Source organism: Zychaea mexicana, assembly GCF_025766255.1.
Source record: "Zychaea mexicana strain RSA 1403 chromosome Unknown BDB00scaffold_70, whole genome shotgun sequence".
In the NCBI taxonomy this organism is placed as follows: Eukaryota; Fungi; Mucoromycota; class Mucoromycetes; order Mucorales; family Lichtheimiaceae; genus Zychaea; species Zychaea mexicana.
Window position 1 is genome coordinate 136,797 of NW_026516733.1, and position 24,396 is coordinate 161,192.

The following is a 24,396-nucleotide window of genomic DNA, read 5'->3' on the forward strand; positions in this document are numbered from 1 at the left end:
ACCTATCATTTGCTAGGTTGTGTTGTATTGGCACATCTATATGGGGGGGTACATAATGGATGAAAAGCTTGTTGAGCTTCTACTTAATAGAGAGACAAAATCTGTATTTTAAGTATCTCTAACCACAACTAATGACAGTGTAATCAACGTGAGAATGTTCATAAGATACAAGAAAAAGCGAAAAGCAAGGAAGCGCGTGATGGGGCGGGCCTTTATTTCGCATCTTATAGCAAAGCAGTTTCTTCTTTTTTGTGGCAACGGTGTGTGTAACTACAGTATGATATACAGCAATGGCTCTAATATCATATCATGATTCTTTTTTTCTTAACAACATCATTACTGTGTTGATGAGCATTTCCAAGATGCTTGATTGGACAAACTTTACCAGAAACGGATGGATTTCTATGAGTGTGATGCTTGGCTGAAGCACGATGTAACAATTGCGCAAATTGGTGGTTCGCAAGCCTGCAAGATATGTATCACTGACATAGAGCATGATAGGTGGGAAACAGCGGTTTTTCTCGCATACTTATTACTCACCATGTACGCTGTTGCCAATTCTTCTATTTCACCAGCAGCGGGAAATGTTATGGCTAGCTATCGTTCGGAATCGAATTGCCATGCTTGACAAACGAGAGATATTCAACATGGTTCATGTCACAGCTGTTAAAGTTCAACGTGGGATAGATTAAAAGCAGCTGCTATTAGCTTTAAAAAAAAACCTCCCGGTGGTACACGCAAGTCGAACTTTCCAAAGGTCAGGCTGCTCAACTCAAGTAGCTGTTGGCAACTCGCTGTGCAATGACCGAGAGACCGTTTTGTGTTGTAATCGGTTTGAAGTCATTGATCAGACATTTATATTGGCCAAGGTCTTGTTTTACCTGACCAGGTTCAGTATAGTGTCGTCTGCAACGTTAAAGCTGTGGAGCGCTGTCAAATTGCTGCTGTTTGTTGCATACAGTTGATGGAGGACGTGTTTGCGCAGCAAGGTGTAAAGGGAGTTCGTTCATGATTGCTTGGAGCGATATTGTCATCGATGCAGCGTAGGGTGACGCGCTTATCTTTATCTTCAAGTTATTAGTAGGTTGGTTGATATGGTTGACATCTGTCAGGCCCACGCTTATAATTACACATTAAATTATGTAGATCTAGACACATGCGTACTATAGCTAGAAGTACGCACTCGTGCGTAATTAGATTCACGTACTCCAGAGAACGGTCGAGATCATTCACAGTGCATGATACGTAAACTCGTATACTCATCAGTTCCTTTTTAGATATCTTAAAAGATATCATAAAAAAGACACACGTATGCTTGTGATTTATACCAAGTTCTTTTTTTTCGTTTGGTATAATACCCCTTTAAAAGATATGAATTAAAAGGAGATTAAAAGTCTATGCTTATAATGCAATTCAATAATGACTATGCATTCGCATCAGGAACAAGTCCTCCAATTTGTAAAAGTGATCGATTGTGAGCGTCATGGTGTGAGTACGGTATTGATGGATTTGTGCAATTATGTGTATTTAAAGACCCTTAAACTCAATTCGAATGTCTCCCATGGACCATGACTCTGAGAAAAAGGTTTGATTTCTTAAAACGAGAAAACACTAGAGTGGATCTGGTAGGACGATAGCTGTGCTGCGCAAAGTGGAAGGGAGGGGAAGGGTGGATAATGGAAAGAAAGAGAAAAAGTGTAAAGGTGCGAGATTGCAGAAGGAACCTTCCTTTTATTCTTCATGCTGCCACAACATGTGATTACGTCGAGTACTAGAATATGTAGACAAGCGTTTAATATTTCCCTCTTTCTTGGCTCTCTGCCGTTGGCTTTAGTCGGCACAATCTTGTTGTAGATGACGAGGCTGCACAGCACAAGAAAAATGCATGATCGTCGAGTACTGCCGATTTAAAATGTCGACGGAAATGATACACTGTTGGTACCGGAAAAAGGAAATGTTTGATCAAACTCCATGTACTTGTTTGTGTGTCATTTGATGAAGTAAACTGTCTAGCAGCGAGTGTAGTGAATGAGAAAATTGTTCAATATATCTGATTACGTAAAATGACATTCAGGGAAGGATTGTTGCATCACATCGAGATACATGATTGACTTAATATAATGAATGACACTAACTTGAAACACACACATACACCAATGATTTAGAAAGACTAGATAATAACAGATCAATAGCTCAAACAACGGAAGCCTTCCTGCGTACTTATTCTTTCATGCATAACATGGATAGAAAGAAATTAGGTGACCGTCTGTATGGCGACCAGTGGAGTTTATCTCCTTCATGTTCTTGACGTTAAAAAATCGCTAGATAGAACAAGCCATGCATAAAAGCAGAATCAGAAAAACTAAAAAGCCAATCTCAACCAAGGTTGCTTGCAAACGATTTATACTTCTTCTTAGACATGTCAAAAGCATTGCGCCATATGAAAACCAACAATGATACACATTCGGAATTGAAACAGTGAGCACGATAAAATATGTGAAAAAGCAATGGCACCAGCAGTTAGAGTCTGTTGGTGTTTGAGCTTTATGGTCCTACGTTCAAATGAAACAAAGTATGCTTCATAGCAGTTCTTGAGCCACGTAGAGATCTCAAGGGACTTTCGCTTTTTAAGTTTAAACTGATGTGGGAAGGTCAAAAAAGGATTGGTAGCTCTTATTTGAAAATGTCATGTTATTCGTGCTACATACAGTGTTAGTATTTTTGACAGCAGTACAGTAGCAACAATGAAGGTAGAGACACTATCGCCACGAAGGATGTCGATCAGTATGTAACACATATCGCACTTGCACTAAATTTATAATTTGACAAGTGGCACGAGCTTTGATAACAGCATAACATAGACATTCTTTTATATATATATACTGTAGTTCGAGTGCCCGATAGATGATGTTGCTTGCTGCTGAATTTCCATAACCGATCAGAAAAGATATTGCCAGCAGTGTGTAGTTCTTCTTAGACTTGGTTGCTATTTCAATCATGGTTTGTTTAAGCTCGTGTACACAAGAATGTCTGTGCATATATGGCCACGTTGTTTGCGTAACCATGATGACGAGCTCCACGTGTGTGTGTTGCGTCGTTCTTAACAAAATGGTCTTTTCCAAAACGCGCGCTGTTCTTGAAAAAAAAAAGAGCGCGACAAATAATATACACAACACGCGTTTAGCCCCACCCCCTCGCGTAGTGCACCCTATGCTGTGACTGAAACCAATCCTATGAGGGGAGGGGCGCGTGTTTGTAAAAGTGTAAGCAACAAGTTTTTAAGGGGAGGTTGAGAAAGAACTCGCGCATATTTCTTCTTTTCTTCTTCACTTTCTTTTCCTCCGTGTTTTCTTTATACCTTCATTAATTCTCTTTTTCGTAAGTTTTAATCTCTCTAGCTGTACAGCCATTTAACTAAGCTTCTAATAGCTGAACCTCTTCGTTTTCATTAGGCATTCCATAACCCACACACGCCTTAGCAGTAATATATAGATATAATAGCATTTTAGCATAATGAGAGAAATCATTCACGTACAAGCAGGTAATGTGGAGATCTCATTAACAGTTACTTGAGAGGGTTTGGTTGGCTCACTCTTTTTTCTTTCTCTCCTTTTTTCTTTGTTACGGTTGTTGTTGTTGTTGTTGTTGTTGTTGTCGTGCGGGAATGAACAGGCCAATGTGGTAACCAGGTTAGTTTATATTTCTCCGGTGGCCCCAGGGAAATATTCGAGGGGCTCAAGTGGGGTTGTTCTAGGAAGGAAGAAGGGGGGGTCTTGTTGCTCTGAGAGCGTCTCTGCAGCAATAAGCAACAGCAAAAGAAGAAAAGGGGCTGGTCTACTTTTGACTGTGTACATGCAAGTCAACCCCAGTGCCCACCTTTTATTTTTCACGGAGAAATAAAAAGGAGAGAGAGAGAGAGAGAGAGAGTATGTTTTGCTTATGCATCATCGTCAACGTTCTTCGCCACCATCGTTTTTGACGAAAAAATAGATTGGCCAGAAATTCTGGGAAACCATCAGTGCTGAACACGGCATTGATCCCAACGGTAACTACGTCGGTGACAACGACTTGCAATTGGAGCGTATCAACGTCTTTTACAACGAAGGTTTCCAAGGAAAATATGTCCCTAGGTAAACACCCTGTCTCTCTTTAATAGTGTGGATGGCTTCATAACGATACGAAAAGAAAAGGTAACACTGACGCCATACAACGAATGTTATAAAGATCGGTGATTGTCGATTTGGAGCCTGCCACCATGGATGCCATCCGTAGCAGCACATACGGCAAGTTGTTCCGTCCTGACAACTTTATCAATGCCCAATCGGGTGCTGGCAACTCGTGGGCCAAGGGTTACTACACCGAAGGTGCCGAACTCGTCGAGTCGGTCATGGACGTTGTGCGCAAGGAAGCCGAAAACACTGACTGCTTGCAAGGTTTCCAATTGGCACACTCGTTGGGTGGTGGTACTGGTTCCGGCATGGGTTCGCTTCTGTTGTCCAAGATCCGTGAAGAATATCCCGACCGCATCTTGAGCACCTATTCCGTCGTGCCTTCGCCCAAGGTCTCCGACACTGTTGTCGAGCCCTACAACGCTGTCCTCTCCGTCCACCAATTGGTCGAAAACTGCGATGCCACCTTCTGTATCGACAACGAAGCCTTGTACGATATCTGCTTCCGCACATTGAAGCTGACCAACCCTGGCTACGGCGACCTGAACCAGCTCGTCTCGGCTGTCATGTCTGGTGTCTCCACTTCTTTGCGTTTCCCCGGTCAGTTGAATTCTGACTTGCGCAAGTTATGTGTCAACATGGTCCCCTTCCCTCGTCTTCATTTCTTCATGGTCGGTGTTGCACCCCTGACGGCGTTCAACTCGCAGCAATACCGCAACTTGTCGGTTCCCGAACTGACTGCCCAGATGTTCGATGCCCGTAACATGATGGCTGCTTCCGATCCTCGTCATGGTCGTTACTTGACTGTCGCTACCATGTTCCGTGGTCGCTTGTCCACCAAGGAAGTCGAGAACCAGATGTTGGCTGTCCAACAAAAGAACTCATCGTACTTTGTCGAATGGATCCCCAACTCTGTCAAGTCCTCGCTTTGTGACATTCCTCCTGTTGGCTTGAAAATGTCCGGTACTTTCATCGGTAACAGCACGGCTATCCAAGACTTGTTCAAGCGTGTCAACGAGCAATTCACTGCCATGTTCCGTCGCAAGGCTTTCTTGCATTGGTACACGGGTGAGGGTATGGATGAAATGGAGTTCACTGAGGCCGAGTCCAACATGAACGATTTGGTATCCGAGTACCAGCAGTATCAGGAAGCAACCATTGATGATGAGATGATGGGTAAGCTTTCTCTCTTTGCGGTTTAGTTGGAATGGATGAAGCGGTGGATCTTTTACTAACTTTGACTTTTCCATTCATCTAACAGAAGATGAAGAGTACCTCGAGGAGGAGTACAACGACGGTGGCCTTGAAGATGAACAGTAAAGAAGCTTGCTATTAATAATGGCTCTATCTCCCTCGCAGTCAACCCATAAATTATGAAGGAGTAAACTCATATACAACACACGCACACACACACACACACACACACACAGACATACCGTACCTTTTTTCTCTAATCACACCTTTTTCCCTCTCACTACACACACACATATATTTGCACACATCAAAAAGACTTACATTTCCGTTTTAACAATAAAAAAGACTCGTCAGCTTATCAACTAGTTTACATAATCGACGTATACCTCAACGTTCAGGCACACACACCACACACATAATGAGTGGAACCCTCAATGCCTCCATTATAATTCCGACTCTTCAAAGCGCGCGCGCGTCGTCTCTTAAACTTAACCAGCTATGGAGAGCAGTAATAGCAATAACGACTTGATCAATGCATCGAATAAGCCAGTAGTCGACACGAATAGCAGCAACAGCGGCGACAACGATCCAATTCCTGCTGATTCAGCATTACAAAGAACATTACCTGACAATGTCAGCATTGGTTCACCATCTACTGCATCGCCTTCGGTACGGTCCTTGACCTTATCCCCAGAAGATGAGCGACGTGCTACACCAACAACGAGAAACTCTATACAAATGTCGCGTGGTGGAAGTACTCGGCAGCGAGCAAGCAGCGACAATACGGCAGCACTCATTGGTCACCATTTGACGAGTAATACCGCCTTTTATGATATCCCAGTGGTAGGTTATCTCTCTCTCTCTCTCAAAGATACAGCAAGGAGATTGTTACTAATGCTATTGCTGCTGTGTAAAAGAACGACGCATTTTCTGAACTCGTTGAACGCTATATTCCACCGGATCAACGTCCTCAACGTAACACTGCCACCACTGCAGAAAACCCTGAAGGCATAGTCAATCTTGTGGTGAGTATATTTCTGTCCTGTGCCAAACTGCTAAAATATCAACTTGACACTGTATGCCTTTTTCTTTGGGGGAAAAATAGATGAACAATATGTGGAGAGCAGTTGCACGTTATGCACGACAACAACTCGTCCAATCCAATCCAACCGACTTGGAACAAATCTTAGAACTATGGTATCTGCGTCTATTAGCATTGACCAAACTTGGCTTGTATCAATTGGCGTCGGCCGAACTTGATAAACTGGGCGATCTGAGTCGAGCTGAATTGACTTTTGAGTTCCATAACGCCATACCCAAGCAACAACAAGACAGCAGCAGTAGTGGTAGCATGGTTCCCTTTGAACTGCGTATCTTGGCAGCTCGATTACCCGCCTGGCTTAAATACCCCCTCGTGGCATTGGAACGATTGACAATGCTTGCTGTGCATTGTAAAAAGGTAGTTGTCAACTCTATATCTATGGTTACAGCGGGGGGGGGAAGGAAAAGGCTCTAACTACACAAGTTTCTTGGATCTCTAGATGCACGCTAAAGAAATGGGACCTTGGCGACAACGTGAAGCCCAAGTCTATTTGGTGATGGCCACACAAATGATGGAAATGAATGATTACACAGGTGCAGCGTCCACCATGGAGATGGTATCCAAACAGTTTGGTACCAAAAAGGATGGGAAACAAGATCTGGATATCCTGTCCGCATTGGGTCGATTGTATCTGCAGGTATTTAGTATAACTGCTCTCTATTTCTCTTCGTTTTGTGTGTGTGTAACAACACTATTTGATACAGTGACTCACAAAAACTTATGTTTTACTGTAGTTGGGCGATATAGAATCGGCCGAAAAAATATACGGCCAAGTCGATAAGGAAGGATCACAAAATGAAGCTATTGTTGAAACGGTTCAAATGAATAGGTAACGTAAGACTTTAGAGGATGTGTGAGACTCCCCCGGCTTGCGTTGTAGTAAAGAAATTAACGTTTCTCGGGGTTATACAGGGCATTCTTACTCATGGCTAAAGGAGAATGGAATCAAGCTGCTGCAGTATTACGCGGCATACTAGAGGCGAATAAAGAGAATCTTCTGGTACGTTGCTGCTCCTTTATTATAGACACCGGGCACGCGAGAAAAATAAAGTATAGTCAATACTTATATTCGATACTAGGTGGTGAACAATTTGGCTGTTTGTTATGTCTATCTGGGTCAGATTAGCACTGCTATTGAGCTTTTATCGACCATGACGACTCAAAACCCAACATCTGCAGGCACTTGCGAAACAGCAGTCATGAATCTTTGCACTTTGTATGAACTACGCTATGATCCGGCTACTGGCCATAAAGTCAATGTCATGAAACAGGTGGCGCGATGGGTCGGGGATTCTTTCCAGGCCGATTGCATAAAGTTGCAATAATAACATAGCATACACACACCGTGCTATTGCTCAAACAGAAAGCAAAATATCATGATCTACACTTTATGCAATATGTATGTATACATATGCTGCGTCACTAAATCTTAAAGAACAACTGAAATCATTGATGAATGCACTGTAGCTGTTATGTCCTTTATTATTTAAACACTTTATTTGATAAGCTTCGATTAGGTATGTACAAATGCCATTTATCATCTTTTTGAGTATGATACAGTACGTACACATTGATCATGCCTCAGAAACAGCACCACTCTTGCTATTGAACGTACTTCCTCGATCAACTCCACACGCTTCCTGGACACGCCTTTCAACATGAAACCAGAAGCTTTCAAATGCCGTTCTTTTATCGCCCTGGAGCCATACACTGGCGATCCTGCAACCACCATCCAACTGCTTGTCTCCCTCTCTTTCTTCTTCTTCTTCTTCTTCGAGCAGTGCAAACTGGAACTCAAATATCGGAAGCTCATTTTCCTCAATCTTTTGCTTTTTGTTCAAAAGACGACGTGCTGCACGGCTCCATGTAATGGCTCGAGGTTTGCCTGTAATGACATTTGGATCATTTCCGTCTTGTTCAAATGAAATGTTGAGGTCTTGCAGGATGGCAATCACTTGCTCGCGAACATAGGATACGGGTTTGGGCATATAGGAGACGAAATGTAATTTTGCTCGATATTCAACGAGATTGTGCACCTTATGCTACATGTGTGGGTAAATATGCGTTGTATCCTTGTAAGCACTTTTGTCTGTTGAACGACCTTTCTGTTTTTTTATTGTCTTACCAGTCGTTTGGGTCCAAATGACCATGCTATCGCCCATCTTTTGGTCCGTCCTTGGATAAACTCTGAGACAACATAGTTGTTTATCTAGGTGACAGAAGGAAGAGTAAAGTTGGTACAGCTGTGCATGTACGTATCAAAGGGCCCTAAAGATAGATAGGAATTTTGAAAAGGGATAGAGCTTACTCACACCAAATGATTCAAGTTGGTCCACTAACGGACGAACCGACTTTTTTAAACCTATCAGGCTCGTATACCACATGATCCGGTCTTTGTAAATTAGACTTTCGTTCATCATTCGCTGAATAAAACCATATTCACCACCATCTGTGATCATTTCATTTTTGGTCCCTGTGCAGATCTGTTGATACAAATATGAATACTAATGATTATAGGAAAATATACTTATTTGAAAAAGAAGAGGAAAAATCCTACCGCAAATGGTTCGGCTTGTTTGGTTTGTAAACTCTGTTCGACCTCTTCTTCAGATGCATAAAACGGTGGATTACACATACAAAACGTGTACCTATTTTTTTTGCGTGTCATTATCAGCCGCTATATAGGGAGAAGATGATGATATAGTTTGATGTGGTGCACTGACTTTTTCCCTTCATCCAAAAGAAAGATACGCTCTGGAATACTGTTGTATTGGATGGTAATCCTGTCGTTCATTTTGTTCTTACGAATATTGTCACGTGCAATCCGTACAGAGGTTTCGTCAATGTCTTGTTTTGACATACAATCGTTAGCTCATCAATGTTTGGATCGACAGATGTGCTTTTTATAGCGCATACGGATATATTACCTGTGCCATCGAATTTCCAATCTTTATGACGCGCACAACACAGTAATGGGTATATGCATGATGCACCAACTCCACTGTGAGAGGAAATCAATGTCAATACAATGTATCACTGTAATAACAAGTTGAGAACTCACATGTCAATACCGTGGGCCATATCAAACTGATCAGTGGGTAAGGTTTCCTTCAGAATATCCTCAATCCAGAGAATATAATCGAGACGGTTAGGAACTGGCGGACATAGCCGATCTGCAGGTAGTTTGACATCAAGGCCAAAGTCGCGTTTCAATAAACACCATGTTAGTGTTCTATCGTAATATTAGATACGCCATAAATGACGGTTATCATTAGAAAATGTGCATGTCTTCTCCCGTCTTTTCCTTTTTCACACCCGCCATACCGAACAGCTTCTGAGTCCTTAAAATCAATATATGGGTTTTCGTTTTTATCCGTATGGACACTAGGTTTATCGTGTATTTAAGTAGTGTGCATATGAATATTGTGCAGGAGAGAAAAGGAAGACAGCAAGATATTTACAAAGGACGAAAGACGGGAAACTGCTCTGCCAGTTCACCAAAATGAGGTCGTTCTTGTACATATGGATTCGCTGAATTGTCATCTTCTCTTTTACGTTTATGCGACATTGGAGGAAACGTTCTTTTTTTTTTTGGGTGTGTATGCGGCAGAAAAGAAAGAGAGACGAAGCGTGAAAACACCGCCTTTTTATTTTTTCGTTTTTAAGCTTTCCCTTGCTGACCCTTCAAACAACAATGACAAGTAAAGGATTGTTTGAGAATGAATACCATGTCGGTGCCAATCAGATCCGTAAGGATCACAAAAACATGTAATTATGGTGTTCTATGTTTCGATTTATACAGGTTTGACTCATTTTTGGAGAAAATAATATTTGATAGTCTGAATCGGCTACGATCGATCCAGGAAGACGCAGACTTTGTCAAGGAGATTGCATGTTTGTTTCCAAAGTTACCGCTTGTTGGTAAATAAGGAAAAGCTACTAGGAGAAAAATTTTGTACCATGTATGCAAGAACTTGCTTTCTAATTAAACAGATACGCATATTTAGCTAATGAACGATGTGGCTCGTGGTACATTGATCCGACCGAGGTAATATATGAGGAAGAAAATTTTCCAGTAGCATGTTTGAATCCTAATGCATGTATACTATAGCGAAAGGTCTATTCAGTCTATTACAAGTCAACCGATGGACATATGGGCCAATGGGATTTCAATTTAAGGCGTAGCAATCTACACCTTTTAGACATCATCCACAGATACAAAGGTTGTATTGTTGTTGACTCGACACGACGTGGCAAACGGATCCCCGACTCGCTTTCCAAAACCATACCCATATGGTGTTGTGCCATCAATCGAGCCGTCGCAAAATATCGTAGCCGTCGTCATCATCACCATCACGAGCAGTATGGCTTTTTTGAAAACAAAAAACAGGAACAAGAAGCATGCGAGTTATATTCTTTACCATCCTGCGTGTCACGATCTGAACACGCTCAAATTGAAGCTCGAATGGATGGATTTGCTCAAAAGCTTTTGGTAAGTTTTATTTCTATAGATTTGAAATACTACGACAGACGAGGTGTTTGTTAATCCTTGATATCTATCTACAAAAAAAGGATTCAGGTGGTATCGATATGGAATCAATTTCCAAACTTGTAGAAAAACCATTACGCCCTCTTTGGTTTACGCCACAATCATCCTTTTTCATCAATGATCCACCGGATTACTCGGACGCGCCTTTTTGGCCCGTGATCTGTCTCAGTGCTTCCCAGGCTGTCGAGTCCGGATGTCAAGCTCGGCCTGGTGGATATCTGTATGTGCAAGGATCCGGTGATGATCAAGAAGCTTGGTGCCATGTACGTTTTTCCCCGCTATTGTATATGTGTGTTGTAACTCAGGAAATTCTTCCATATTTAAAAAGGGCCTGACGCCACGATTATTCTGGCAACACGCGAAAGAGTTACTGAATAGCAACAGCAGCGTTGAATGCGAACAACGCGTTCAACACATTGTCGCTTCTGCCGGTCCAGCAAATGATGATGGCGACGATGACACGTCTAATGACAAGAAATACGATATGATCCAAGGCACCACCCTGGCGATAGGGTCCAGACTCAGTGGCAAACCACCCGCATGCTGGCAACATTTCGATTACATAATCAACTGTACTCCTACGCATTATGAAGAGATCGACAAGGAACACTGTTATCTACAGTTACCTATACCAGAAGGGAAAAAGGGGCAGCAGCAGTTGTTTGAATCGATACCTAAAGCATTGGCGTTTGTCAAGGAACCATTACAGCAAGAAAAGCGGATATTGGTACATTGTGCAAAGGGCCAGGATCGATCTGTGGGCATTGCTTTGGCTATCCTTGTCAAGTATTTTGATCAGGACATGAAGTTTGTATCGGATGGTGTCACTCGAGGTATGTAGGTTATTAGCAAGGTTGATTCTTTCAACATGAAATGCGGGCAAATAGCTCTTGACTAAAAATTCTGTTTTGTAGTTGACAAGAAAGGTATTCATGATCATCTAGTTAAAATCATCAGTAGTCGGCCTAAGGTATGCAACATTGGTTGCTTTTCTCTCAAAACAACTCGGCAATGGAGCTCTAACTGTGTTTTTGTGTTGTAGGCTGCACCTTCCAGGGCAACGCTGAAAAAGATCAATACCTACTTTATGAGCTAGAAACGAGCTTTTTTTGCTGGCCAAAAGAAGAAAACAGTAGAGCCTTTTTTTTGTTGTGTAACAAATAAAAAATGTAATGCATTTGATACCAAAACTTATATTACAACTATCAAGCAATTATTACAAACTTCAAAAAAGACCTTGATCTACGAGTAGGGAGGAGAGATATGGTACTGCAGTGGCAAAAAAAAACAATGTCTTATGATACAAAGAAGAAAAAGGAGAGTGTATGTGTAGTAGAAAAAGAAGAAGGTATATGCGTTTATATAGAGTAGAGTAGTGTAAGTGGAATTTATAAAGGAAAGGAGAAACTAGAAATCAGCAGCACCCATGCCCGCAATGCAGCTGCCATCGCACAAATCATTGTTTGTGCTCGAAGACGGAGAAGATGATGAAAAATTGAACGAATGTTGGAATAAATGGTCTTGATAAAACGGTGAATGTTGTGGTGGATCGCCGTGATGCTGTGTGCTAGTTGAACTTGTAGCCTGTTGAAAGTTCATCATCAATTGCGAAGTCGAAGCCATAAAACTCGATGGTAATGGATGGTTGTGAACCGCTGCTGCTGCTGCTGCTGCTTCTGCTGCTGCTGCTGCGGCAGGTGATGAAGGTAGTGATGCTGCAGGAGGTGTGGGCGAATAGGCCACCCGGCCTCGTTTCTCTTCTCGATGATGCTCTCGGTTCTTCTTTTTCGACGATGATTCTTTGTCCTTGCGTGGTCGCTTTTTCTTCTTGAGCTTATCTTTCTTCTTTTTACCGGCCTTGTTGCGTCCACGCTGACCTTCGTATCGCTGTCGTTTCTTGATGGTGTCGCTTTTCATCGAAAGGGGACGTTTCTCATGATGCAGTTTTAGACTATACAGATAATATACTTTAGCAACATAGACGACGCACAAAAGTGTGATGACCTCTACCAGCTTATTGTACTTACTATAGACCACATGCATTACAGAGTGGAGCACCTTCTCCATCACGACGCCATAACGGTGTAGTTGTTGTTGAACAATTTGAACATACTAAACGAACGGCAGTCTCTTCACGAATTTCTTTGCGTGCACTGTTTGGTCGAAGGGTTTTCGGTCGTGGAGCATTATGCAGCTTTTGACTAAAATTAATAAAAAAGATAAAGTTAAACATTTCTCTCCTTTTTTTTTTTGCTTGCTGCTTTCTATTTAGATAGGGAGACAAGAAGTGTCTGATACGTTACTATAAACCACATGCATTGCACAACAGCTCGTCTTCGGGAGATCGGCGCCACAGGGGCGTTGAAGTGGCACCACAGTTTGTACAGATGGGTGTATCGTCAATCTCTTCTTCTTCTTCATCGTCCGAATCGTCAGAGTCATCGTCCGTCTCATCCTCCGATGATTCATCTGAATCGTCCGAGTCGTTATCGTCGTTATCGTTCTTTTGTTGCGGTTGGTTGTTGTTCTCTTGTTGTGCTTGATCCATCAGCTCATCTTGGAATTTAGCCGGTTGGTCACCATCATACATGCCAGCCTGTTCGAGCAAGTTCAGAATCTGTGGAACAGGCATCACGTCGCCTGCACCAGAAGAGGGTCCTGCCACAGAGGGTGAGAATCTACATAGTAAATTAAATGACAGTAAGTATCGATTATATTTCACCCTCCCCCCCCTAGACTCTTGAATAGTGTTGCTATTCCTCTTTTTTTCCAAAAAAAAAAAATAGAGACTTACAAATGTGTATGATAAAGCTGGCTAGGATTATTTGTCGCAGTTGAAGATGTCATGCCTTCAATTTCTAAAGATATCTGTGGCCTCGATCGTACACGCGCAGCCGGATGTCCATGGTGGTTATGATGATGATGATGATTGTGTGTATGATGTGCATGCGTATCTTGCTGTTGTTGTTGTTCTAAGAGTCGATTCAAAGTTGTGGAACTCGATGGAGGTGAAGTTGTATGCAGCAGAGTATTAGTGGATTGTTGTTGTTCTACATAAACCGCAGCAGCGGCGGTAGCGTTATGAATAGCATCGTGCGGACGGTGATGCATGGACATGGGCGGCATGTGAGACATGATTGGACTTGGCGGCATAGACATGGGTTGCATAGAGAAAGCGGCCATTCGTGAAGCCAATGCACTATCAAGATGATGATCTGGCTGAAACGAAGTTGGAGTATCTTGCATAGTATGTTGTAAATCATATTCAGTAGCTGCAAGTGGCCAAGGTGTTTGATGCTCTGCTTCATGTTGCTGTTGTTGTTGGACGTTGTTGTTATTGTTATCGTGCTCGACATGTTTCGTTGGTGGCATACTGAATATAAAATCGTTTGGATTGTGTAGCATAAACTGGTTTGTATCGTCATAGTCCATCATATCAGGCAAATCTTTGGTCGGTGGTGGAGGAGGGTTATGGTGTTGGTCAAACCAAAACTGGTGATGGTGTTGCTCATGAAGTGGAGTAGTCGTCACCGACAATGAAACAGTCGAGTTAGGTTGTTGCTGGTTGAATTGTTGTTGTAATTGGAGTTGTTGCTGTTGCTGTAATTGTTCGGTTTTAGCCTTTTCGGCTGCCTTTTGCTGATTTAAAAGTTGATGACGGAACCAAAGTCGCCAGGACATGTTTTCGAGACGTGATCCATTTTCCAATGCGTCTCTCACCTTGTTGCTGACACGCCATGCGTACGAGACATCCTCCTCGCAATGCATGTTCTCCAAAGGAGAAAAGAATGTGTCTTCGCCACCTTTGACCCTCAGGACAAATGGTGCCATTGCTGCTGCTGCGTATGGACTGCTATTGGTCTAATGGAGAAGGAGGCCGTTTGTTTGACAGAGAGGGGTGGGGTTGAGAGTAAATAGTGAGTGGTGAAAGAAGCAGCCTAGGCCAGCAGCAATTAAAAAAAAGCGAGTAGGAGTGAAGAAGACCAATAATAACAAAATAAAAAGAGGTATAATGGATCCCTTTCTTCGGATATATTAAAAACCAGCCACGAATTATGGAATTCTTGCGGGACCATCATATCGTAAGTCTTTGATGGAAAAGGGGAAGAGATAAAAAACAATAAACTTTTATTTTTGATTGATGCATTCCTGTATATATAACTTTTTCTCTATACTACAATTGTGATATTGATACAATGGCTTGTCTAATTGACCTCAGAACTCAAATGTTTCATGGTGTACGTCCCAGTGATGTTTGATAGCTTGATTCATAATGAGTCTCATGAAATCATCCGAACCGCATGTATGCACCCACACCGAGTTTGTATCCGTTGCTGTCGCTTCAATATGATCCATACAGCCAGCAATATCGGGCCGTTGATTAAATGTCACATTGCAATGCTCCAGATCTTCAATCCAGTGGCGTTTGTTGTTCGAGCCATCGGTAGGCACTTCGCGTGTGACATAAATGTCGAGGTTTAGTTGAAATGGATTCGCTGCACGCTGGCATTGTTCGGTCCAGAAAATTATCAGATCCGTAAATGGCGTCAGTTCATCTGATAAAAAAAATTTTTTAAGGGGAATGAGAAACTTAAAGATGCAGCAAACAGCCAATCAAAAAGCGTGTTTCATTTGCAGTAGCAGTGGTTAATTTTTACCTAGTGTACGAATGGCCCACACAAGGTGGACTTGTTCGGTCACCACAGTGTCTACGCCAGCAGCACGTCGTTCGGCACAATCTTTGATTAATGTCAGAGCAGGCGTAATACCTATACCAGCAGCAAAACAAGCCATGGTCTTATAGTCTTGGTATTCCAAACGAGGACCATAGGGACCATCGACCTTCAAATCCAGATCATGGTGGCCAGTGGCAGAATGTAATAGGTCTGTGGTGTAGGATCCGAGGGCCTTGATATGGATCGATGCAGCAGGCTGATCATGCTCGGAACGACGACGTCGTGTTGCGTTAGTGAAGCTGTTGCTGTCATGACTGCTGCTACCGGTACTGCTACTGCTTCCAGCTGCTTCTTCATGGGTCGTCTGGGTTTTTTCGCTGGCTTTCTTGATGATAATGTCCTTGTTACCTCCTTTGGTAGGAACTTTTTCGTTCAGTCCTTTGCCATCGGCGGTGAATGAGCTGGATACGGCAGGTTGCCAAACTTCAGAAATTGTCATGGGATGCCAATTGGCATAGTTCCAAAACGCCCTTTTGGTCTTGTTCACCAAGGTAACAAACATGTATTGGCCAGGATGATATTGAGATAAGCGACTGTATTCGAAAAGGACACGGGTAATACCGTGCTTGGATCCGGAATTATACGCCTCGACATTCACGATTTTGGTCTTGACACTCCAGGACTGGAATGAACGCCAGATACGGTCAAAGGCCCAGAGAAGGACAGCAGGGATGAAATAGTAAAAGCAACCGGTCTCGTGCCAGCAGGAGGCAATGATGGCCACGATGATTCCGAAAATGTGCGTGTAGTAAAAGATCTCAAAGTGATTGCGGCGTATCCATTCAAAGGAAAACACAAATAGGAACAAAAAGCCGATCATGGCAATGGTGCCAGTGCCTTGCTCGATGTTTCTGAAAAGCGCATCCTTGACGATATAGTTGTGACGGTAACCATGGATACTAAATATAAAGTTTAAAAAATGTTCCTTTTTTAGTGAAATTTGTTGAAAAAGAAACGGTAAACAAAGCGCATTGACGACAAGCTAGTATCTTGTGACAACAGAAAGAGTAAAACTTACATGCGCCAAACAAAATGAGGCATGTACTCTGCAAAACCAATTCTGGCCAACCATCGATGGAAAGGAACCAAGCCTTCAAAAGTCATGCCAGACATACGGGTGACGACATTATTTCTTGAACCAAGGATAAAGACAAAGCTCCAGTTGACCATGCCAACATACGCTGCACGACGGTCCATCAAGCCGATACTCATGACGTCGGCCCAGGTCTTGCCATCAACCAGCTTGAAGGGTGCAAAGAGAATCCATAGGACATTGATGATCGAAAACAAGGATACACCGATTATGTGCTTGACAGGCATCCAGGTCGTGACAAAGGGGATTTGAGTCACATAGTCGCCGAGAGGTTTCAGCGGATTCAGCAGTGCAAAGAGCGAGAACGGTTTGGAAACGGGTTTGCCTTGACTCAATTGGAGACGCGCGCGGTAGACGAGGAATCGGTCGATCTGGTAGGCGATGCAGTAAAGGGCGAATAAGCCCCACCAGAAGAATGCATACGTGTAGCCGACTTTGTGGAAATCCTTGCTGGTATTTAGTACAACTGCCATTGGTGTGCTTATTGATGGCCTCTGTGATTTTATAAATAAGAAAGCAAGTGGACTAACGTAAAGGGGAGGGTTTTACAGGGGATATGCAAAAAGAGAGAGAGAGAACAAGAGTGAAAAAAGAAGAGGCACGCGGTAAATCACATGCACGGTGCTGACTGGCCTGTAAATAAATAGCTTTAATCATAACGTGAGATCGACCAGACTGCGTTGTTTTACCTAGCAGTCTCTCCCTGCGCGTGTGTTGCTCCCATCCGTCATCCGTCGTCCGTCACAGTTGCTCTCTTATCTTTGGGGGGAGGGGATCAGGTTGGGCTGTTGCAATAGAGTGGGTCAGTTTACCCGTTGACAGGAACAGTACCACCCCCAAGCAAAAAAAGAAGATCACAGTCTGAACTGTGCTACACAAGACACACCTATTATCAGATTCTTTTTTATCAGATCGCTGTGGTTGTTTGTGTACCCAACAAAAAGATCGCTAACTTTAAAATTAAAACATCTGTTTTTGTTCTTATTAACCCTGCATGGTAAAAAAGGTAAAAGAACGGGCCCTGCATAAGTATCATTTTCTGTCATCCATCCTAATCTAGAAAGCTTTAAAAGAAAACTCTTTAAGAGAAAACTTAAGCTTGTTTTGCTGGTTAAATGTAGTCATTGAAGTAAAAGGGGCCAATGATTTCATTTCCTGTTTGACCAGGGTGTGATGGGTTGAAGATCCCCTAGTAACATACATAACATACCCACTTTGCGAAGGGGAAATCTATTCACCGAAAAGACACCATATTTGGGCTTATTTACCAAGTCTGTGATCTTCTTTCTTTGGGGAATAAAACGCTGTATTACAAAACTAGGGTGGTAGTGGCGGCAGCGGAATTCTTTGTTACTCAACACATATATTTTCTCTTAGTGTAATGTACAAAAATGGTCCGCTGGGGTTTATAGATCCGCGTACAACGTTACGCCAAAGGTTGCCTTTAACCGGTTGTTCGCGAACTCAATAGAAGAACAGAGGTACGTCTTTTCGTTTGACCCTCGACGTTTCTTTCTCTATATTTCAATGCATTAGAGAGGTGCACTAACTAAAGTCCCCTATTGTTATTGATAAAAAAGGAACTTTAATGCATGTATGTACCATGATCGGGTTGGCAGCTGTTGTGAGTATGAAGTGAGGTGGGGGAGAAAGGGGTTCCAAGAAAACCCCATTGCCTGGCAAGTTGTCATGACTACCAAAAAAAAGTCAAGAACACCCATGTCCAATTCATTACTTCTTCGTCATTTGCCGTCAGGCAATTAAGCGTTAGACCCGGGAACCACGCCCCGCTCTTGCCTTCTTCTTATATCCTTTACGTTTGTGCTCATCGTGCCGATACATTCTACCCCATCTCCAAACTCTGCTAAGGGTTTGTAAATATGTGATACTGATCTTGCGGAACCTATATTCTTCCGTGCATGTTTGAAAGAGAGGACCAGGCCTGGATTATTGTTTAGTGCGTGTAGACTAATCCTTTTAAGAATATATCGAACGGCTTTTTGTGAGCTATAGTAGCTTTAAAAGTTGGCGGACCAACACTGGGATGATGGATAATCATAAAGCTACAACTCGATTAAATCATGATTGTTAGCATAATGTATATATATATACATTCTCACACCAAAAGTACATTTCTTGGATATAATGATGAATGATGATAATTATGAGCTTGGTCGTTATATATATATATATATATATATAGTGGTGGACTCGTCATCCTAGGTTCTTGCGTGATTATGGTCGTAATCCGGTGGAGTGATAATATCTTTTTTTTTATCAGATCAAAGGCAGCATATTGCCCCACGAATTAAGGCATATTATTAGTTAGCCTTGGTACAACCTTCTGTCGTTTACCATATTCAATAGGTGCATGCTGTACGTCACTTTTACCAGCTAAAAAGGATAGAAACTCTATGTCGCATTTGTTTATGATCCATGTTATGTATTCTAAATAAGTTATCATGCTTTAGTAAGTATTTACAGTAATGTTGAAAGTGTAAAAATCATTATCGTTGGGTAACAGCTGTTCTAACTTTGTTCTTTTTACGCCGCTTATTGTTCGAGTTATTGTTGTTGTTACTACTTTTGTTGGTTTTAGCGGTAGTAGATGCTAGCTTGATTTCAGTATTGACAGTTGGTGGCTCTTGACTACTTGTTGTTTCCTTTTCTACTTTTATCGCCGACTTTTTCTTTTCCGCGGGAAGATCTACTTGTTTCGTCGTCGTAATAGCACTCGTACTGCCAGTAAGTTCTTCTTGAGTTGCTGCTTTCCGCTTCTTATTAGGCGCAGAAGCATTAGCTGATGAGGAGGGTGATGCGCTTGTTCGTACAAAACAAGCGACAAAGAAACCGTTGGTTAAATCATGAGCCGGATCCGTGCGAACTACAGCGTCAGCATCTATCACACCATTGGGATAAAATGGATATGAGCGCAATTATTCCAAAAAGTGAGTGAAAAAAAATACGCTAAAAGGTTTAATGCCTATTCACCTTGAACGCTGCCATTGAACTCTGACACTAGTCCACGTCGATTCCATGTAGGCAACACCGATTCTCGCGGCGCCAAAGCAAAGTCGGGATTATCTGCCAAGATGCTTTGTACCACTTGTTCATTCTCTTGTGCATGTATGGAGCATGTTGAATACACCACGCGCTTTGCATTAGGAACTGGATAACAAAAGATACATTATGGACGTAGTTAGCAATGGTATTGAGTAACATACAGATATCATGATGGAAAAATCGGCAAACAATTTGTAACAGAGGCAGTGGCACATAGCAATACTTACATTTGAGCGCATGGCGAATCACTGACATCTGGAAATCCGCCAAGTTTTTCAACCGTTCGTCGACGGTGTCTGTCGCCTGATTTTCTGAAAGGAAGAAAGGTTAGAAAGACCAAACCCGATTTAGTAAATATATTCATAGACAGTTGTTTTTTTTATAGGCGACACAAAAGGAGGATAAAAGGAACCCGACATCCAACAACAGCATCGTCTATGGACATTTGCTGTTGACGTTGTACCAGGTTTTTTTTTTCATTTACATACCTTCATCGTCACCATCAACAAGGTGATCTAATCGACTGACGATCCCAGAACCAGAACACGACGGATCCAGAAGGAAATATTCAACCTTGATCGTAAACACAAAGAGTTCTCAATTACATGTTTTTCCACTATACTACACTAAGCCCCGCATTTTTTTTTTTTCGTTTACTGCAACCACCCAAGAAAAGAGTTCGAATGCGTAGCTGTTTTTACCTTGGCATATTGAGGATCCATAGGATCAACTTCAAGGAATGAACCATGTACAGGTGAGATATCTAATCAAGGTATATCAGTTATCAGTATACACATAATGCAAATCCTAAGCTTGTGGATGTGATCTTTGTGAAAAACAATGAATGCCTCCTCTCTTACTTTTACATCCGGCCTTTCCCGTCATACGCTTAAGCAGCTCCAGACGTCTTGCATCAAGATCAAAAGCCCATATCCGTCCCGTGTTTTGCATAAGCGCCGATAGATGCGAAGTTTTGTTTCCTGGTGCAGCGCAAGCATCAATAGCATGTGCATCTTTGGGTGGGCGGCACACATGGGCAGGAAAACAGGATGCTTTATCCTGATAAAGCAAAAGAAAAGAAAAACACATACCCCAAACCCCATCTATCTTTCAGTATATACACCAATAACGTAATCCATCCCGCTCTCCATCCGTTTTCCTTTCATCCTTTTTATACATTTTTTAATTTCAAGTACCTGCAAAATGATATCTCCAGCAACATAGAGAGGATGGTTATGCAGATCCGTCTTTGGCGTGAATACAAGCAAGTCATCCAAATGTGGGTCGCGACAGAATGACTTTTCGCTAAGTATATAAAGGCATATCGTCAACAACAGTAATCTTTGTTTTATGTAAATCTCTCTTTCCTCTAAACCCTCGCTCCTCCCTCCACCCTTCTCGCTTACGTGAGTTGTCGTAAATCTTCTGGCGCATTATCCACAAAGGTATAGCCTTCCTTTTTGAACGCTTGAATAATCTTGTTCATTGTCGATTTATGAGTATTAACGCGTGCATAGCGCGGAATGAGTACAGCGTCTCTGGCCTTTTGGCTCACTAGCTCCTCGTTGCTTTTTATGCCCCGCTTCATTTTGATTTTTGCCAACTCGGCTTTCAGTCGTGCCTGGTGGCGGTGGACACATTTTTTGATGGGTACGGTGGCCGGTAATGGAATACCTCGTTTGGTAAATAGCATATCGTGAATAAGCACTTGAGCCAACGACCGTGAGGATAACATCTGCCCTATAATTTTAGTAACCACGTAGCCTTATCCCCTTTTCGTCCTATTATCTCATTTCCACCTACCTTCTTTTCGATCGTACAAATATCCGTAATATCAATCAGCTCATTGATAACTTTTTTATCTATTCATACACAAGTAAGGAGAACATTTAGTTTTGAATTAACAATTATTCGAGGAACAAAGGAGGTCGTGATGCATAAAGTCGGTTCGTTTCTTACATTTAAGCGTTTCACAAATGAGAGCGTACATTTTCTTCTTGTCTTTTACTTTGGGATCGCCAATGACAAGACCCTTAATAGTACCCTGCCGTCGTTCAAGCTTGTCGAGAATTGTGCCCGCATGTTGGTAGAAATTCATGATCGATCTCGATAAAGCGTTGGGGAGGGGGTGGGGTATCCAACAAGCTATCGCAACATACTCTCCCGAGGGGGGGGGTTCTCAAAATGCATATAAGCCACTGAAATGATTTATGCAGCTTGTCATGTTCCTGATTTTAGCATGAAAATAAAGTCGATTTTTTGATAGGATTGAAAAACCCGAGGTGTAATATGAGTTTTTTCACTTTTTTTCTTTGTGATGGTTCTCGCCATCATGCCCAAAGCAAAAACTATGGAAGAAAGGCAGATCGCTTGCGCATGTTGTAAGTTGATTTCTGAGTGATGTGCACTGCACTGTCACTGCGCTCCGTGCAAGGTACAAGCATGCATACTCTGTTTCTTTAATAAAAGTGAATGTCGGATTGTTCATTTGCTTCAAATGCAAATGCACTTTCATCACTCTACAGTATGCTCCAATGTCCTTTGTTGTAAAGGAGAAATTGTTCCATATGCTATGTAACACTGATTTTATGCAGTACAACTATGTCAGAGTAGTATTGCTGCGTTACTATATATACGTTTACATCAGACTATTCATCTCTTGGTTCCGATCTCTTTTATATCACTTGATAGAAAGACTCTTGCAGCCCAAACCAATGCATAAATATTACGTCTTTTATGTGTTAAACAATGGAAACAACATATGTTTGGAGCTGTTGTTGTTCGTTATCTTTTACAGCTATTTCTATTCCAGAATCAATGCTGAAAATCACTCACCCTTGCTATCTCTTAGTTCATGTTTGCTAGTGTTCCAATTTCGGTTCCTTTTCGCTCAGGGTTTGTTTGCACAAGGCTGGACGACGATCACAATCGGAAAGACAGATACTCAATTCGGCGCTCATTATCAGCCGTCGACCACGGTTGCATATACAGTGCCTTTAAATGCGATCCAGAGACCAAGTACTTCTCTTGACATATTGCTAAAGCTGATATGAGCTTGGTTAACCTTCCCGTACACTGACCGGATCAGTGGCTCAAAATATGATGAAATAGAATTATCAAATACATAGCCTTGAAACTTTCATTATACAGCAAGCCCTACTTTGTTCAAAACAAACGCATGTAATATAAGAGCAAAGACATTGCTGCACCAGTCATGAGTGAAATTACTGCTGGGAGAAGTCTTGTTCCCAGCACACTTTTCTGTTTTCTCCACCTCTTTCTAAAGTTGATATTTTGCGGCAACTAAAAGACAAGGCATACTAAAATTTAAGCGGGTCGTAATGTATGCCAAAAGGGACCATGTGTTTTGCTAAGTTGGACGTAATGTACAGTCAACGGTGCTACTAACATATAGTAAAGTGCAACTGCAATACTGTAAAGCAGGATATGGTATGGATATCTCTCTCAAGCTCCATTATAACATCACTAACTCGACAACGACAAAAGTTTGCAAAGAGAAGGTCAGAAACACAATGTTAATTTTGCTGTGGAAATAGGCAACAGTGGTGGAAAATTCGCTACGTCTCTCTTTACAATTTTTTTATTACATAACGAAGGCAATGAACGCGTATGCACAAACCCATACTAATGACAAGCATAAGGGACGTAAATCACCAGGAAGCAAAGGTAGTCTAGGAATAAGGATTTCAGGAAGAGCGCAACACAGACCTTTCTTTTTTGGATAGTGACAAAGTGATGCGTGTGTCAAACCTCGAACATTCCAACAGCTTTCCCTTGAATTGAAAACTCCCGTAGAGTGAAAGCGCATTATTGTTAAGCAACAATTTGGCCAATTGCTTGGTACTCAAAGTGCACAAAGGGATGGCGGGTGAACAAGGTAATCAATGGAACAAAAGGGTCAAAAGATGTACAGTAGGAAGTCATCGTTTATAGTGTTCTTCTTCTGATCGTCCCCATGGATCTTGAACGCTGCTCAAAAAGTACTTAAAACCGCACAAAAACAAACGAACCGATATACTTTGTCAGTAGCAATGAAAAACAATGAAGGGTGAGTCAACTTCACTAGCGGCAGCGTATACTCATCACGAGCGGGTCAACTTATCTGCAGCAGTACATACATACTTGGTTACACGGCGTAGTTCAGAGAACTGTTGGCGGATGGCGAAAATTATAAAGCAACAGTGGACAAGCACGCCTCAAAATAAAAGATAATGGGTCTTCATTATACACTGCAGCGTTGGGGTCAAGTATGTGTGTGTTGTATCTATTCCCGCACACCGCACATGCAGTCAAAAGATACTAATAAAATGGAATAGTCTGTGGACTACGCTAAACTGTTTACCTTGTTGGGTGAAGAATGGAAACTGGCTGCTGGAAGAATTGTGTCCTTGCTATTTACTAAACAACTGATACCGGATAGCCTTTTAGGTTGTCTACCTTGTCAGTCATTTCTATTTCCGTCATCTTGT

General features: G+C 42.1%; 9 protein-coding genes across 9 annotated transcripts; 4 read left to right on the top strand and 5 right to left on the bottom strand.

Moving 5' to 3' along the window:
- Positions 1–4,442: 4,442 nt before the first annotated feature.
- Positions 4,443–5,350, top strand: BDB00DRAFT_837487 (putative beta-tubulin; the record flags this gene model as incomplete). Its single annotated transcript, XM_053124556.1, has 1 exon — positions 4,443–5,350. A coding segment is annotated over exon 1 (873 nt), but the record flags the coding sequence as incomplete, so codon positions are not given.
- A 452-nt stretch (positions 5,351–5,802) lies between these two features.
- On the top strand, positions 5,803–6,655 carry BDB00DRAFT_552352 (uncharacterized protein). The gene is made up of 2 exons (XM_053117826.1): positions 5,803–6,206; positions 6,281–6,655. The coding sequence occupies exons 1-2, from the start codon at positions 5,862–5,864 to the stop codon at positions 6,470–6,472; spliced, it is 537 nt and encodes a 178-aa protein (XP_052976779.1). The 5' UTR covers positions 5,803–5,861; the 3' UTR covers positions 6,473–6,655.
- Positions 6,469–7,790, top strand: BDB00DRAFT_768736 (uncharacterized protein; the record flags this gene model as incomplete). Its single annotated transcript, XM_053119761.1, has 5 exons — positions 6,469–6,846; positions 6,905–7,102; positions 7,200–7,294; positions 7,378–7,465; positions 7,545–7,790. The coding sequence occupies 5 exons, from the start codon at positions 6,469–6,471 to the stop codon at positions 7,788–7,790; spliced, it is 1,005 nt and encodes a 334-aa protein (XP_052976780.1).
- Positions 7,791–7,938: 148 nt separating this feature from the next.
- Positions 7,939–10,085, bottom strand: BDB00DRAFT_837495 (uncharacterized protein). The gene is made up of 9 exons (XM_053124557.1): positions 9,927–10,085; positions 9,790–9,849; positions 9,527–9,697; positions 9,393–9,466; positions 9,189–9,312; positions 9,023–9,113; positions 8,778–8,948; positions 8,591–8,674; positions 7,939–8,507 (listed from the first exon to the last, which is right to left on the bottom strand). Exons 1-9 carry the CDS (start codon positions 10,031–10,033, stop codon positions 8,040–8,042), a joined length of 1,350 nt encoding a protein of 449 aa, XP_052976781.1. The 5' UTR covers positions 10,034–10,085; the 3' UTR covers positions 7,939–8,039.
- BDB00DRAFT_837498 (tRNA A64-2'-O-ribosylphosphate transferase) lies at positions 10,086–12,200 on the top strand. Its single transcript, XM_053124558.1, has 8 exons — positions 10,086–10,233; positions 10,304–10,386; positions 10,473–10,513; positions 10,577–10,957; positions 11,038–11,277; positions 11,343–11,847; positions 11,929–11,984; positions 12,057–12,200. Exons 1-8 carry the CDS (start codon positions 10,160–10,162, stop codon positions 12,108–12,110), a joined length of 1,434 nt encoding a protein of 477 aa, XP_052976782.1. The 5' UTR covers positions 10,086–10,159; the 3' UTR covers positions 12,111–12,200.
- Positions 12,201–12,898: 698 nt separating this feature from the next.
- On the bottom strand, positions 12,899–13,400 carry BDB00DRAFT_730514 (GATA-4 zinc-finger transcription factor; the record flags this gene model as incomplete). The annotated part of the gene is made up of 3 exons (XM_053118308.1): positions 12,899–12,965; positions 13,042–13,215; positions 13,318–13,400. Coding segments are annotated over 3 exons (324 nt in total), but the record flags the coding sequence as incomplete, so codon positions are not given.
- A 347-nt stretch (positions 13,401–13,747) lies between these two features.
- Positions 13,748–15,017, bottom strand: BDB00DRAFT_552447 (uncharacterized protein). The gene has a single exon (XM_053117827.1). The coding sequence runs from the start codon at positions 14,843–14,845 to the stop codon at positions 13,805–13,807; it is 1,041 nt and encodes a 346-aa protein (XP_052976784.1). The 5' UTR covers positions 14,846–15,017; the 3' UTR covers positions 13,748–13,804.
- A 166-nt stretch (positions 15,018–15,183) lies between these two features.
- On the bottom strand, positions 15,184–17,316 carry BDB00DRAFT_917088 (ferric reductase like transmembrane component-domain-containing protein; the record flags this gene model as incomplete). The annotated part of the gene is made up of 4 exons (XM_053128710.1): positions 15,184–15,570; positions 15,673–16,090; positions 16,175–16,649; positions 16,769–17,316. 4 exons carry the CDS (start codon positions 17,314–17,316, stop codon positions 15,230–15,232), a joined length of 1,782 nt encoding a protein of 593 aa, XP_052976785.1. The 3' UTR covers positions 15,184–15,229.
- A 1,798-nt stretch (positions 17,317–19,114) lies between these two features.
- On the bottom strand, positions 19,115–22,049 carry BDB00DRAFT_837502 (S-adenosyl-L-methionine-dependent methyltransferase). Its single transcript, XM_053124559.1, has 10 exons — positions 21,866–22,049; positions 21,710–21,768; positions 21,313–21,641; positions 21,103–21,211; positions 20,767–20,965; positions 20,608–20,669; positions 20,395–20,479; positions 20,134–20,217; positions 19,835–20,011; positions 19,115–19,742 (listed from the first exon to the last, which is right to left on the bottom strand). The coding sequence occupies exons 1-10, from the start codon at positions 22,002–22,004 to the stop codon at positions 19,351–19,353; spliced, it is 1,635 nt and encodes a 544-aa protein (XP_052976786.1). The 5' UTR covers positions 22,005–22,049; the 3' UTR covers positions 19,115–19,350.
- Between the last annotated feature and the right edge of the window lie 2,347 nt (positions 22,050–24,396).

Excerpts from the sequence above, each read along its gene's own strand:
- BDB00DRAFT_552352 (XM_053117826.1), top strand. The coding sequence starts at position 5,862 with ATGGAGAGCAGTAATAGCAATAACGACTTGATCAATGCATCGAATAAG. Across the intron at positions 6,207-6,280 it reads CCTTTTATGATATCCCAGTG|AACGACGCATTTTCTGAACT; the intron begins GTAGGTTATCTC and ends GCTGTGTAAAAG.
- BDB00DRAFT_837495 (XM_053124557.1), bottom strand. The coding sequence starts at position 10,033 with ATGTCGCATAAACGTAAAAGAGAAGATGACAATTCAGCGAATCCATAT. Across the intron at positions 9,850-9,926 it reads TTTCCCGTCTTTCGTCCTTT|TGTCCATACGGATAAAAACG; the intron begins GTAAATATCTTG and ends CGATAAACCTAG. Across the intron at positions 8,508-8,590 it reads CATTTGGACCCAAACGACTG|CATAAGGTGCACAATCTCGT; the intron begins GTAAGACAATAA and ends CCACACATGTAG.
- BDB00DRAFT_837498 (XM_053124558.1), top strand. The coding sequence starts at position 10,160 with ATGACAAGTAAAGGATTGTTTGAGAATGAATACCATGTCGGTGCCAAT. Across the intron at positions 10,387-10,472 it reads TCCAAAGTTACCGCTTGTTG|CTAATGAACGATGTGGCTCG; the intron begins GTAAATAAGGAA and ends ACGCATATTTAG. Across the intron at positions 10,514-10,576 it reads GGTACATTGATCCGACCGAG|CGAAAGGTCTATTCAGTCTA; the intron begins GTAATATATGAG and ends TGTATACTATAG.
- BDB00DRAFT_552447 (XM_053117827.1), bottom strand. The coding sequence starts at position 14,845 with ATGGCACCATTTGTCCTGAGGGTCAAAGGTGGCGAAGACACATTCTTT.
- BDB00DRAFT_837502 (XM_053124559.1), bottom strand. The coding sequence starts at position 22,004 with ATGAATTTCTACCAACATGCGGGCACAATTCTCGACAAGCTTGAACGA. Across the intron at positions 20,966-21,102 it reads CTGGAGATATCATTTTGCAG|GATAAAGCATCCTGTTTTCC; the intron begins GTACTTGAAATT and ends TTGCTTTATCAG. Across the intron at positions 20,218-20,394 it reads TGTTGATGGTGACGATGAAG|AAAATCAGGCGACAGACACC; the intron begins GTATGTAAATGA and ends TCTTCCTTTCAG.